Source organism: Homalodisca vitripennis, chromosome 3 (genome assembly GCF_021130785.1).
Source record: "Homalodisca vitripennis isolate AUS2020 chromosome 3, UT_GWSS_2.1, whole genome shotgun sequence".
In the NCBI taxonomy this organism is placed as follows: Eukaryota; Metazoa; Arthropoda; class Insecta; order Hemiptera; family Cicadellidae; genus Homalodisca; species Homalodisca vitripennis.
In genome coordinates this window covers 77,989,060-78,004,914 of record NC_060209.1, presented here as the reverse complement: position 1 = coordinate 78,004,914, position 15,855 = coordinate 77,989,060, and the positions used below count along the sequence as shown (strand labels likewise).

Sequence of the window (15,855 nt, the reverse complement as noted above, 5' to 3'; positions counted from 1 at the left end):
CCAATACTTATATTTTTTATACCATACTACATTAAAATATTCTACGTCATTCTAAGTTTGAAAACCATAAAATCCTTATGTTTAGCTCTGATTTAAGCCCGAATAAGGCAAAATATGTATTAAAAATCATTACTGTTCAACCTAAACCATTTCTCAGTTGTCAACGTTTAACTCAGAACATCAAATAAAACTGCTGATGAAATTGAAACAGCTGTAAAGTTTTATCTCCGCTATAAAACCATTTTTATTGGAGGGGCAAAAGTAAAGAGTTCAATTTATGTTTTCTGCTATACCCGGTTTTCCGGATCTTGACGTTTGCAAGTCTAATATTTTCACTTCTTTGTGTAGATATTAAATATTTTTTTACACAGGGCACAGCTACATGGAATTTGATAGATTGTGGAATAACGAGTACATTGGTAACATGTATATATCTATTTATTGTCTCCTTAATATCCTCCATATTTCATCAATAGTTGTATCAAAACTGTATTTAGGGGAGCCCAAAATCTGAAGAACTGTTTAAGCCCATTGAAGGACACGAGTCCGCTGAGTACATCGAAAGACTAGGGACTAGGAAATCCCCGTAGTTGTGGCTCAGTCTACATTAGGAGGTAACGTATTTAATATCTACAAGAGTGAGTGAACATATTAAAATCACAAAACGTTAAGGCACGAAGAAATCGGCCTTAGTGGAAAACTCATACAAAAAAGAATTTGGCAACACAAATGTACTAGTGAAGATTCCCCACTATATCCAAGTGGGACCTTAGAAATAATCAAGTACGAAAATTCTTAGTTCTATCTTAATTAGTGATTACTGTGACAAGTATCCGATCCATTGCCGTACTTTTCGCTCCTTCCCGCGCTAGAATTACGCGTATAATGCATGTAGTCTATTCCTTATGGATTCCTTTAACAAATCCTTAACAATTCTTTAGTTGGTAAAATGCGACAATCTGTTTTCCGTAATCTTTGATATTAGCCAATCTCCTCCTTTGAATCTAGATATGTTCCAGTATATCTTTATACCTGAAGGGTTACAGTATTTAATAATCCATTAACGCTCATTTTCAATTCTGACTATCTTCAGGAAAAATTTGAAAAGCCTTTCTTGCCGAAGGCCTTTTGATAAAGCTTAAGCTTTAAAAGATTCGTTCGCTTAGAATACACTCCTCTGGATTTTAAACTATGCCTATTAAATCAAGTTCCCTCTGAATAATTTTGTACTGCCTATTTTTTTAAACCCTTAAATAGTAATATGTATAGGTTCCCTTTGCTTAGAGCTGAATTAATGTAAATTAAGTATTGACTATATATTTAAGTTTTCCAAGAGCCAAACTGGCTCCCTCTCAAAATATTTGGTCTGTCGGTATACACTAGTAAGTTACCATTGGTTTTTATCAAATGTTCTAATACTTCATAGAAAACACTTAGGTAAATTAAGAGTAAATTCTATTTTGTTGCGATACTGTTGCTCTTTGCAGACGAATTACGCAGTTTTTAATACGTCGAGAAACTCGTCCGATATAATTATAATATTAAGTTTACTTAAATATTGGTAATAACATAAAGAATAAACGTTGTCCTTAATGAATAAATTTGCAACTCGGAGAAATAAGCTTGTATATTACATCACACGTCGGTGTTAGTGAGTGTTAGTGAAGCTCCATATCTCGAGAAAAATTTACTTAAAAACTTGAAATTTTGCATGAACCTTCATTTCTACGTAGACAATATCGAGTTTAATGATTATGTATGTGATTTGGCTGACCGTTGGCAAAACCTACATCTTAGCTTAGGGGATATCTCGAAAAAAATATTTAAATATGTACTTGATATTTTGTTAACACTAAAGCGCCTCAGAATTGATCTCCTATCTATCTGAGAGATGGGATGATTTATTTTCTGTTTGATTTTGTCTGTTTTTTTCCGTGAGCAGGACGAGTTATAGACTGGACAATTTGCATGCAATTTCAACAAAGACTGTTGCGAGACACGAGGCTGGGGCACTCCTTCCTTGTATATCGTCCGTTAATAATAGTTCTATATTGATTTAAAGACAATTGCTAAACCCAGTTCGTCATTTTACTTACTGCTTACGAAAAATTGAAATTATTTACAATTTTCGCTCTTATTAGGTAATCTTTGTTGTCCTGTTGTACCTGACCAGTCTTTTTATATGCCTACAATTGAAGTTTAAAATTGATATTATATGACTGTTCATAACCAGATCTCATATTCTCGTATTGGTCCTTCAAAATTTAATGCGTTGTCACAAGTTCGACATTTTTAGTAAGAGTACCTTAGTACTTAAATTCGTAATAGATTTAGGTTATATTACGTATAAATTCTTATGTCAAAATGTTTGACCAAATTTGTGTTCAAAATTACATTTGGATATTAAAATAGTGGTTTTTATTAAAGGTGTATTCATGAGGTTTATGCGACCGTCTTCATTGACTGTTTAATCGACATAGAATTTAAATTGTGACTGTTTTTGACAACACAGTTAAAATGTCAACCTTTCAAACCCAACATATTCATGTGTTTATACCAGTTTAGCATAACATGAAAAAGAAGGAATGCGTGGTAGTTTCACAAGTACGCGAAGGTCTGTGCAGAGGTCGAGTCACTGGAAAGGTATTCAAGGAGTAAAAAATGAGTTAATATCTATTTCGGTTTGACCGCAATGGGGTGGTCAGCTGAGTAACAATTAAATTAGTTTAGTATCACAGCAGATTTATCGAGTAGACTGGTCAGCTGGCAATCTACATGTTATTAAGTCAGTGACGTCATTGCTCGACGTGTCCTCCACTCCTGCTCCTTCCCACTTCCAGGACCCAGAGCAGTGATTGTCGTACTAGGCAAATACTTTGTTCAGAGTGTAGATTTTTGGAAGAGAAATATTAAATATGACCATAAAGAACTTTTTTCTATCACTGATTTTTATTGGGTTTGACATAAAACAGTTAAACTTTTCTTACACGAGGCATTTGCAATATTATCGTTAGCTCCCGAAAAAGAGACTACTGGTGTAGTCAACATAGAAAAGACGCTTTCATTTGCAATAAATCACCAAAAAGAAAAAAAAACAAGAATGTTGAAATATTTATTCAATTTCTCTCATTTGTTCCCAAACACTTAATAATAGAGCAGCCATATAACAGTTTGCATTGCAAGAAGTTTTTTAACAAAAAGAGAGAGAAACAACATTACAGAAATGTTTCCAAAGTTATAATTTAATTTCATGCGCTTTTTGCTAATAGTCCACATTTTATAAATGTTTAATTGGATTAAGTATTTCAACTAGTTAAATTTGGGCTGATAGACAGTTTTAACTGACTGTGGAATGACATTCACTATTAATTTAAACATTGAATTTTAATATATTAAAACAGAAATAAGACATTTTTTTATTTTAATTCAAAAATTCCTGTTGTTTAGCCTGTCCAAGATTTTCTTTTATCGTGGAGATGGTGTTATTAAAATATTTCAAATCAGGAATCGTCCCTTTGGGTTCAACCTCTTTTAATAATATATTTTAATAAACTATCAATCATTTGTTTGATAGGCAAACACATGTCTAAGCAACAGTAATTGAGAAAAATTCAACTAAGTTCACTTTTCCTCCTCAAACTGTTCAGAATATCTTAAGATTATACAGACTAAGCTGTATGATACGATTTATACAAATCGTAGAAAAATATCAATTGGTAATCGGTATTGCTTTGCAATTTTCGGTACATAAATAAAAGCTTATAACTTTATTTTTAATTCTACTGTAACTCCTAATGTTCAATATTCATATCTTAGCTGTCAAGTGACCTTCATTGACGCACCAGGTGTTTAACGCTTACCGCACGATCAGCTGATTATTATTATTGTCAATGACCAGAGTAAGCAGCCTTGAGATGTGGAAGTTATATAATATTATAACCTGGCGTCTGTGGTTAGTTTTAGAAAACAAAATGGCCGTCAGTAACAATCAATCAGTTATAAGTATGATTTTGTCTTAACAAATATCCGCTCTGCATCTTAGACCTATCAGATTTTATGTACAAATTTGCAGTGGATTGACATATTTAAACAAAATGGAAACGTTTAGACGTGGAATTTTCGTATTATGAAACGTAAGAGTCCATGAAACAATTCGACGAAAGTGACAATTCTTGAAAACGAGGTTAGGCCAATATTTGATACAAATGGGTTCTTTAAAGTTTAACGAGATTTTCTAAGTACTGCATATATTAAGCATTATTTTCTCAGAACTTAAACTACCAATAATAACAATCCGCAATTGTAGGTGATTCAAAGCTTTTATCGTGATTCACTGAAACTTAACCAATCAACGGCTGATATGACCAAGAGTGAGTAATATGGTTCTTTATCGCCGGCTGCTATTATTTGATAATTTGACGCTATCTGCTGCTGTGTTGAAGTACTTTTCTTTTGTCATTCCTTAGCAACGTTTAAATTGTCCTTTTTTAGGTTAACTTTGCAAGAGAGGGTTTCTCTAATCAAACCAGCCACTCGAACAGTAATAAAAATTGGCTTAAACATGCAATTGAACGGTTCGTACAAGATACCAAACCACTGAGGACATAAACGTCTGATGATTAGAAAAGAGAACTTTTTCACTAATTTAGTTCACACTACCAGCAATATTATTGAACCACTAATATCTGACCACCAAGCAATAGAAATTACGGTAAACATAAACCATAAAGACAAACTGAAAAATAAAAAATCAAAGATTAGATCCCTCAAACATGAAAATTTGTAGGAACTGAAATTTAGACTAAAAACTGAAAACTGGATGGATGTATTAAATGAAAAAGACCCACACAAAAAATATCAGAAATTTGTTGACACTTTTTTATATTACTTTAACATCTCATGTCCGGAAAAAGAAATTATTCTAAAAGAAAATATTAAAATTAAGTGGAAAAACGATGAGGTGATGACACTTAAAGCTGAAATGGTCGAACATTACAATCACTGGTTACAATTTAGAAATACTGAAAATAAAGAAATATACAAAGGCTCACTGAATAAATATAGACAATGTATACTTGATACCAAAGCAGCCTGGTTTAACCAGAGAATTGAAAATGCCTCAAACAAACCAAAAGAATCTTGGAAAATTGTAAACCAGCACAGAGCCTCTACATCCACTCATGCTAAAAATTTAATTTTACGTCAAGGGAATAATGTATTAAAAAATCCTAAAGACAACTGTGATATAATTAGCAGTAATTTTGTAAATGTTGCCAGTACCATCAGGCAGGAACTTGACTGCAACAAACAACATAAAAATCCAAACATAAAAACCGACAAGATTTTTAATAGATTTGAATTGGTAAATGAAGAAAAAATTGAAAAAAATTTTAAAACTTTTTCTCCTAAAACATCAACAGGACTTGATGGTGTGTGTATGAAAGCAGTAAAATTCTGCAAAGACGAGTTAAAGGTACCTCTCGTCGGCCTGAGAAATGCCTCACTCTCGGGGGGCGTTTTTCCGGACGGTTGCAAGGTGGCCAAGGTCAGACCACTTTTTAAGGGTGGGGATGGGTTGGAGGTGTGCAACTATCGTCCGATATCCCTCCTACCAATTTTTTCCAAATTTATCGAAAGAGCAGTTTGTGACCAACTGACTGCCTACCTAGAAGATAATAATCTCTTGGTTGGCAGGCAGTATGGTTTTAGAAAGAACAAATCGACAAAATTGGCACTCATTGATTTCATAAACGAATGTATCGATGCAGTTGATGCGGGGGAGATCGTTCATGGTTGCTATGCCGATCTCTCGAAGGCTTTCGACTGTGTCCATGCAGACACACTCATCCAAAAATTGAATTCCTTGGGCATCCAAAATCCAGAGTTGGGTTGGTTCTCCTCATACCTGAGAAATCGATTCCAGGTGGTAGAGATCCAACACGAGTCAAAATTCAACAAAATTCAAAATTATCGCTCAAACCCTGAGCTGATCCAGTGTGGGGTACCTCAGGGATCAATTCTAGGACCATTGCTTTTTTTGATTTATATAAACGACATTGCAGATGTCGTTCCCGAAAAAAATCTTTTCATTTTTGCAGACGATACCACTCTTATCACCAAACAAAGAAGTAGGGAGGCTCTCGAAATTGACTCTTTCACCAAAATTAACAATCTTGCCCAATTCTTTTCACAAAATTTTCTCAAACTCAACCCAGAAAAAAACAAAATGCATGGTCATTCAGACCCAGCAAAGAAAATCCAAAACTGAGCTTTCAGGAGCCCCTGTCATTTGCATTGGTGATGTTGAGTTGGAAACGACCTCAACAGCAAAACTGTTGGGGGTGATGTTGGACGAGGGTTTGTGTTGGACTGAGCAGTTGGTGGCATTAGAAAGCAAGCTCTCAAAAGGAACCTTTGTCATTCGAAGCCTCAGTGCTTTCAAAAATATGAAACTCCTGAAAAATGTCTACCACTGCTTGGTCGAATCGCACATCTCCTACTCAATCGCCCTGTGGGGAGCAAAGGAGTCAGCCTTGAGCAAAATTTTCATTATTCAAAAAAAGGCAATCAGAGCAATGCTGAGACTGCCCTCTCAAGCCCATTGCAAGCAACACTTCCAAAGGCTGGAAATTTGTACTATACCTAGTCTTTACATTTATGAAATGGCAAACTACATTAAGTTCAACCATCTTGAATTTGTTAATAACACCCATAGGTACAATACTAGAAATAAACATTTGTATTCTGAGCAGCATAACCTAAAAATGTTTGAAACAAAACCACTCTACTCAGGTCTTAAAATTTATCAAAAACTACCACTTTCCATTAGAAACATAATTCCTGTAAACAAATTCAAGAGTGAACTAAAAGATTTTTTAATAAAAAAAAGTTATTACTCATTGTCAGAGTTTTTAACAGAAAGTTAACACCCCCCCCCCCTGTGACCCTTTCCTAGGGCACTAATGACTCGTCCAACGCCGTTACCAGGCCAACTGGACATGACATCAAGTACAAGTACAAGTAAGTAAGTAATAAAGGCGGGAGAAAATGTATTATTTTTTGTCATTTCGAGGCGGGCTTATAAGTTACTACAATCCATTCAGTTTTTTTAACTGCGTCACAGTGGTGATGGAAACGTGATGAGAAATTCGTTACTTAGACTTTTTTATGTTATGAAGACATTTTATCACGTAAAATATCCATAACTGCCTTGGCTTTACCGAAGTATTTCACTCGACGGACTGGAAAAATTTAATTTCTGACAGTCTGTCCGCACGATATCTCGAAAACAAACTGTCCTATACACTTAAATTATGTATAAAGCTTTATTTCCGTGTAGACAACACTGACTGTGATGATGGTGCATGTCATTCCATAGGATTTCACTCAACATAGCGAACATTTTTACACTGTTCTTATGGGTAACTATGATGGCAACTAGAAAATAGCAGCATAAATAAATTGTATAAACACATGTAACATCATATTTTGGTATGTAGAGTATTATTATTAAACACTGGTGTGAAACCTAACTTAATGAAAAGAATGTGAATGTACCGTGCAGTAAGATCTCTCGAAAAATATTTCATCTATTAACTGTGAATTCTGCATGAACTTAATTTCTACATACCAAGAAAGAATTTTTATGATTGTGCACTTCTCAATTAATTGTGCAACTGATGAGACAATGGAACTTTTTATCAGTTCCATCAACGTTGTATCGTATCTAATTTCCCCTTTATTCTGTTTGGTAAGATCCTCTCACAGGCCAGTAGCCCAAGACGAGGGGCAAAATAAGGCTTGAAAGGGGATCGGCCTCTTCTGAAAAAATAAAAGGAACGTTTTAACATTAGGCGATGCGTACTTTTTAATGGAATAACAAATGTTTTACCGAGGAGGTAACTGGGTTAGGATGAGATACCAGCTTTAATAATCTGATCAAAGTCACTGTAATCATGTAAGAAATATTTATACGGAAAGATTCTTAAGTGCTTATAGGCTAAACTTCACAACCGATAAGGCTAACCCGTAACGATGATTTTTAATTATTGACCAACGCACTCTAAACGGGTTTGTTATTATTAAACATAGCTTCACCACGGCTTGATGAAAAAATAGGTGCATTTTATTTCTTAAATCATCTTGAATAGTTGTTCCTACGAGTGATGAACCGACTAACAAACGAAACAATATTTTATTGATCATTGCTCTTAACTTTCTGTCTGACTCTTGTATTAATCGATAAAATAAATATTTGTTCAATCAGGTAATATTTTTCATGTATAGGTGATTACATTAAATTACAATTTAATAAATTAGGTAACATTTAATATTTCTTTTACAATTTGACAACGTTAAAGTGAATAAACTTCCCAACACATATGCATTAAAAAATTTCAATGATGGTGCGGCAAACTTTAAAATCTCTATTTAACTATTCTTCTTCCAATGGCCATATTTTATTAACGATTTGCCACGTCTCCTCGAAGTAGTGTACTTTCTAAACGAGCAATAGAATTGACATAAGTAAGGATGCAAACAGAAGACGCTATCTACTAATATTCTAATTAATATACAAAATAACGCTATGTTTATTTATAAGGCGCTTGAAGAGATTAATATATTCAGCGTACCCACGCATTCCGTCGCCACGGCAACAAAACACATCCGGCATAGCAGCAGCTCTATTGACCACCGGTTGCTAGGCAACAGCAGCTGTCTTACCCGATCAGCTGGTAAAAGGAAATCAGCTGTTTATTTGTTCTCCGTGGTGGTGCAGTCTGCTGCTCTGCTCTGTTCTCTTGGTGGCGGCTTCAGCTGTTACATTTCTTTCCTTCCTGGATGTAAATTCTAAAAAAATTGGTAAAATCCTCAATTGGTGAGTTTATCTGATTTTCTAAATAATGCCACTTGAGTTTCATGCATGTAGTACAAACAAATTTAATAATAAACTCAAACTTACATAATTCCAAACTTTATATTATTTTCAAAATGAAATATACTGTAGAAAAATACAAGTTAATATTCAATTTAGTTGGTTTTAATTTTGATAGATTAACTAATTCCCTGAAAATTGCATTTGCAACACACAAATAAACTACATATTTTGTAAAATAATTTAATATTGTGAATTTGTGGTTGGCTTTGAGCAGCTGAATTATCAGGGTTCTGAGTTCTAACAAATTATTAATACTGTAGCTGAAATATTATGTTTTCTTGACACAACTATTTAATGCTTGTAGTTTATGTTTGAAATTTTGCATGGAAAAATTATATAAAGACAAATTAACTTTCCTAAATGAAAATTTAATGTGTTAAAAATAATAATACAAATAATTTGTATTGTGTTGTGTTTGTTGAATGTCATGTTCTTTTTAATTGGTCACAAATCATTATGACTTATTCAAAAAGCATTTATCATCTTGAGTAATCTCAAAATTTATCATTTTTAGGGAAAAAATTACTGTTTTGAATATTATCCAGAACACCTGAAATTTTTAGAATTTGTTCTTGTTATGTTTTCCAACAATAAGAAGGAAGGGTATATGAACAATTAAAAATGCATATAAATAGAATATTACTACAAGCACTAAGCCATTTTACCAATCGATCATTTCTTTTTTTAATTGTTTTAGAGATGAATCTCTCTGATTTTCTTTCTCAAGGAGATCCAGATAATTTATTAACCCAGTTAATCTTCAGAAAAATGTGTGATAATGCTTTCAGAGACTGAGTTAAAAGTTTTTGTTTTTTATTTTCAGAAAAAAATTAATGTTTACTTTATTATAAGCTAGTCAACAGTAAATCTTACTGTGATATTTTGAGAACATATTGGATTTTAACATTAAACATTTTTTGTTTTAATTCATTTTATATAGTGGTATCTGCTTTTATCTTTCACTTAAATAATCCTATTAAACATGTCTAAAACTTCAAGTGCGTTTTATTTATTTCTTGATTGGTTTTTTAAATGTAATGTTACTTATAAAAGTTAAAGTAAAAATATATCATTTATTTATAACACACTTCAATATTTACAATATTTTCAGCTTAATGATTGTTTAAATAAAATATTTGTATAATATTTAAAAATTTCAAAAAATTCTAAAATTATTTAGGTAGAAACTGGGTTATTTTAATACAAAGTGGTATATTTAAGGCTAAATATCTAAACAAAAAATTAATGAAGTAGGTTTTAAAGAATTGTCAGTCTTATTTCTATTAGGTTATTTAATTCCATTCAGTATAAAGATTTAGAACTTCCATAGTTTACCAATATAATTTAATTGTAAAATATGTTGCAATGAACTCACTTAAATGACATCTTATTGTATGTTTAAAAAAATAAGATACAAGCTATAATTGAATATATTAAGACTAAATATACATGGACATTTATAAAATTGGTGTAAATAATAAAGTGGATTAAACTAAAATTATGTCTTGAATTAAATTTTACTAACAAATTAATTGTGTTCTAATAATATAACAATGAAATATATACTCGTATATATATATATATATATATATATATATATATATATATATATATATATGTACCTATATCTATAAAGTTGTAAAGTAACAGTTAAATGTTATTTTAGTTTTTTAATGTTGGGGTGTGGTGCATCAGGACATTTCCTTAAACACATCCATTATTGTAACATAATTCTACATATGGCACATCTTTGGTTGGAAGAGTTGATTCAATGTGAATGTCCAGTTTAGCTCATTTCACTTTATGCTTGGTGCAGTGTTTGTTGAATAGTAAAAATGTTCAATATCTTTAGTGTGATCAACATCATTGCAATTTGATGTAAATATGGAGGAGCATCCATCCCAATTCAAGGTCATTCATTATCAGTATTTATCCACCATGAAATCACTTATGCTAGTATTAAGAAGCAATTATCTACTATAACCAACCTCTACTTGAATATATATCACTTTAATCGGATTCTTTTTACTCTACAAGTATATGTTACACACATCAGCATTGATGAAAAGTTATAATAACTATGATATATCTGGTTGGCCATGATTAAAATTCTACTGTTTATTACCAACTAAACTAGATAGTCTGATCAGACAATAAAACTTTTGTGCGGACTTTTACCTTGACTCTTCCCTCCCTTTCATCCCAAGCTATAACTTTTGAAAGGTTTAATAAAGTTCCATATGTTTCATGCATCATATTTCAAATTCAAAGTATTGGAAAAGTGAACATTTCAACAGGTAGTATTTGCATAAACATTTTCCAAAATGTTCTGAATTCCCTTTAGCATTTCATATTTTAAATATGTGCTTTACATCTATTAAGATAATGTTCTAAATAGAAAAAACTATATGTATGAAATCTATAGACTCTAGGTTAAATTCACACACAGAAGATCTTTAGGTTGAAATATAGGGTCAGCATCAATTATTGAAAATTTACATAGTTATAAATTATAAAAGTTAATGTTGACCTTCATTAAGTTCCAACCCATAGACCCATTCCTGATGTTGATTTTCTAATTTGTTTCAGAAAATTAATTATGGGTGTCCAAACACAAAATTGTTCATCTTCATCAACAGATAAATCATTGCCGTGTGCAAAAAACACTGTTCAGAGTTCCAAGGATTCAAGCTTTTATGATAAGTTGGAGAAAAGCCTAGGATTTCATCTTGATGATCTTACTTCTTATTCACAGTTCTGTAAACTAATGTTTCGTCCAGCCGATCCAAGCTGTCTAGCCGTTGTCAGAATTTTGTTTGGTAAGTTATTTGGTTAAATACAACTTTACTAATTACTGCACTGTAAGTCTGATTCTGAATAGGTGTAATAGAATGGCTAGTCTTACCACTAAGTAATTAGGTACCTTAAGTAATTTACTCTAAAAATCTTTTAATTGTCTTTCATTGCCGTTGGTTTAGGATTTCTTATTGTAATGATTTGATTTTGTAGGCATGTGTAAATGATTTTACTAATGAGACAAAGCATTTTTGAAGGAAACTATGTTTGAGCACTGTAATTGGTATTATTGTAATATCATTCTACATACCTGCGAATGTTGAGTTTGTCTCCATTTCATCGCTTAGTGCAGCGTCTGAGATCTAACACTGTTAGAGACTAGACTCCTGGGAACTGTAGTACATGTCCATCTAATGGGTAGAGTACCATGGCCAAAATAGTAGAGTACCTAAGCAATACTGCTTTGCACTTGTCATGATTTCAGTATTCAAAACGTACTTTTGGCAACACAAAGAATTTTTAGTACGCAGGATTTTCTGTAACACAACACATCCTTTGGCTTGTTGGAGACTTCAAAGAGATACACAAACATACACTGTTTCTGTGTTGCTTGTGTAATTTAAAAGTTTAGAAAATATTTAGTCATTTAGAATATGTACAGAATATAACCTATATACATAAAAACGTCCAGTTAGTTACACCATTTATAACCCAGGAATGGCTGTACTGATTTTAACGATCTCTGATTTGATGGATTCGTCCCCGCCCCGAATAGCAGACATTGTAAAAGTTCATGGAAAAAAATCAGGTAAATAGAAAAAGGAAAGTATTCCTTTATAATAGTATAGATTGAAAGAGCCTGTTAAATGTAATAAATTATTATGTGTAAACATTGTTCTATGATGGCACAGGCACAACCATATGTTTAACTAATTTAACCTTTATTTAAAATATTTTTACATTTCTAGTATTAAAACCGGTAAGCTTGATAGTAACAAGACGTCTTATTTCAACCTATTCTGAAACCACTCTTGAGCACAGAGGAAGAAAATATCGAGATAACAAAATTAGAGTTTTAGTTAAAATATGCTTTTAACTGTACATCTAAAAAAATATTAAGTACACAGTACTTGGTCAGTACTGCAATGCAGATATCAAATAAAAAATTATTATCTGACATTTATTATCAATCTAAAGATTGTTTAAAACCCATATTAGTTGATTTTTGAGAGAAGTAGGCTTCTCAGACCTGTGTATGTGTGTATATTGCCTTGATCAGGGAAACAAGGCAAAATCAACTATGCCATAATCAAAAATATTAAGACCGGAATAAATTGCAATAGCCATGAATATATACTTTTAAAGTAATTTTCATGATCATGGCAACAAGGCAAACATTGGCGTAGGAAATATAATTCACTTCAACCAGAAGTGTTCATTCACATCCAAAGTCTATGAAATTGCATGGGAAGCCACCAGTATAGCATATCATAAAGTGATTTCAATTATTCATTTTTTTCTATTTATTACCTAAAGGCTTGCTCATGATGGTCGATATACTGGAGGAGAGAGGTCTCTCACAAGCTGACGTGAAGTGGGGAGACCCTCACAACTGTCACTTTCCTCTCTTCGACTTCCTCCGACCTCTACCTTTGGAGTGGATGTGCCTACTCTACCTTGTAATGTGGTTAGGTAAGTTGTTACACTCACAGCCAAGTCCTCAGAAAGATTACAATGCTGGTTTATATCTGTAAAATTGAGCTAATTCAAGTTTCTTATTGTGTAAGTAATATAGTAGCTGAATAATTAGTGTCTTAGTTATCACCTCAGGAACTTGGGTTTGAATCTCAGTCATGGATTGAATTTTTAACAAATAATTTGTTCATGTTTGTTCCTACAATTAAAGAGCAGGACTGAACTGTGATTGCATGGCAACAGATACGTCTAGAGGATTACAGATCAACAGCAGGTCAACATGTCCCGACACATCGCCAGCACAGCACAGGTGTGAAAGTGCTCATAGCATTACGTTGCCAACGTTGCTGTCCAGGTGCTGTGCCGTTTTAGTGGTTTGACTGGTTCTCACCTTAGTACTTGGTACAAAGGAGATATTCTATTTTTCTGTTAGGGTTTGCCCCCCCCCCCAGTCTTATCAGCTTGTTGGCTGTCATCCCCCTCAGTTCTTTTATAGTCTATGCTGCTGTTTCTGAAATTATGTGTATTTAGTCATTTGCCATGAAACACAGAAACAGTTCTTTCCCCTCTTGGATGGTGTTTTATTTCGTTCAACCGTTATAGTGTTTTAAATTATTTTGTGGTATAGTATTTTGGACATTTTGAACAAATTTGTAGTTCTGAGTTAGGAGGTTTTAGTATTTTGAATTCGTGCTGTTAAGTCCTTAAATGCATGTTCCAACGTTCCAAACTATCTTGCCTTACTTTCAGCTGTGCAAGTTCAATCAGCAAGTTTGAGGAGCAATAATTTATAGGCTGAGAGATATGGTGAGAGGATGGTTCAGTTTTTTATTCATGATTTTTATAATTAAGCAACTCTGCTATTTTAGTAGTTAGATGACACTATCGAACTTTCATTGCTGCCACACGCTCAGTCATGTATTACTTATATGTTTTCACTTTATAATACTTGAAAAGCATTCATATATACCTATAAGTTTTTAGAGGAAACAAATCTTTGTTTGCTACTACTTATCCCTGTCAGATTGTTCATAGAAGATAATTCTTCACAGAGAGGTCAAAATATTTCAAGATTTTAGTTGTATGAGAAATTATTAGATACAGAGTGAACCAGAAAACTTGATAATAGCCTTGACATGAGCGGTGTGAACCTAAGGATGAAGAGGTTATCAGCATTTGACTACCTTATTCAGATGTGTTGAACATCTTAGGCTGCTTGCACAACTGCTACAATATTGAGAAAGTTATTCTCTGAACTTTCAAGTACAGAATGGAGGTGTCTGTGGCAGTTCAGACAGAGAGGACATCCCTAAATTGCTCAACATATTTACAAAAGTTAAAGTTTGTTTGGAGCTCACTTAAGTTACATTTAAAAAGTGCTCTCTTCTTCCAGTAAAAGCACAGATAGGTATGATACATGACAGTACAAGATTATAGTGATAAATATTATAGTTGACAAAATAGTGCAGTTACTATAGAGCCATGTATGATTCATCTTGTTGAATTGATTGTAGGTGCTGCAGGTATAATGCTTGGAGCATACTTCAGGATGAGTTGTCTATGCTTCACACTGCCTTATTGGTACTTGTTTCTTCTGGACAAGTCAGCTTGGAACAATCACTCTTACCTCTATGGTCTGCTCTCAGTCATGTTTCTGTTCTCCTGTGCTAACTATTGCTGGTATGTAACTGTAGCATTATGTATACAAATGATCATACATTTTTATTGGTATTGGAATAATCTTTAATAACACAGAAGGTAGAGATTTTGAACATTCTGTACAACTATGTTCTATGTGTTAACTGTAACATTACATAATATTGGATAGATAGGGTGTGAAAAAAGTCAACTTACTGCTACTATATATTCCTTAAGAGATGAAATACTGGCATGAAAAATGTTTTTACGTAAGAAGATAGTTTGTGACTGAAAATTCAATGGCTTATGCATACACTATTTTGAAACATATGTTAGACAAAGAAGGATACCTGGTAAATCTTTGCATCATCTATTGAAAGATTTTGAATTGTCAATCAAATTTAAAGATTAATTAATTGAAAGAATATTGAAATTTGCCGTTAAAACAACACATCAATGCTGTTCTTAGCACATCATGTTACGCATTGTCTAAGTTACCGAAATACATAATATTCTTCTTAATTAAAATAAGGAAAATCAAATGTTATTCTAAGTTTTCAAAGTTATTGCAAAAAAGATTCTCAGTTGAACTTTTAAAATTAAATCAAAATAATTCAGTTGTTTTCAAATTAAGATCAAGTTAAACAAATTTCAACATGTTTTGAACTGTGTAGCTCAGCCTACTACTTCCAATGTATTTTCTCAATAAATTACTTTTTTATATTAAGGTTTATTTTAAATATTTGAAGAATACTAAAGAAAATTTTTAGAATACTTCTCAATTCATA

General features: G+C 32.6%; 1 protein-coding gene across 1 annotated transcript in view; it reads left to right on the top strand.

Moving 5' to 3' along the window:
- The first annotated feature begins 13,278 nt into the window (after nt 1-13,278).
- LOC124358251 (vitamin K-dependent gamma-carboxylase) overlaps nt 13,279-15,855 on the top strand; it is a 28,243-nt gene continuing 25,666 nt past the window's right edge. The window contains exons 1-2 of the mRNA XM_046810544.1: nt 13,279-13,426; nt 14,944-15,109. Of these exons, the coding sequence (XP_046666500.1) occupies nt 13,279-13,426; nt 14,944-15,109 (314 nt within the window). The remainder of the gene's footprint in view (nt 13,427-14,943; nt 15,110-15,855) is intronic.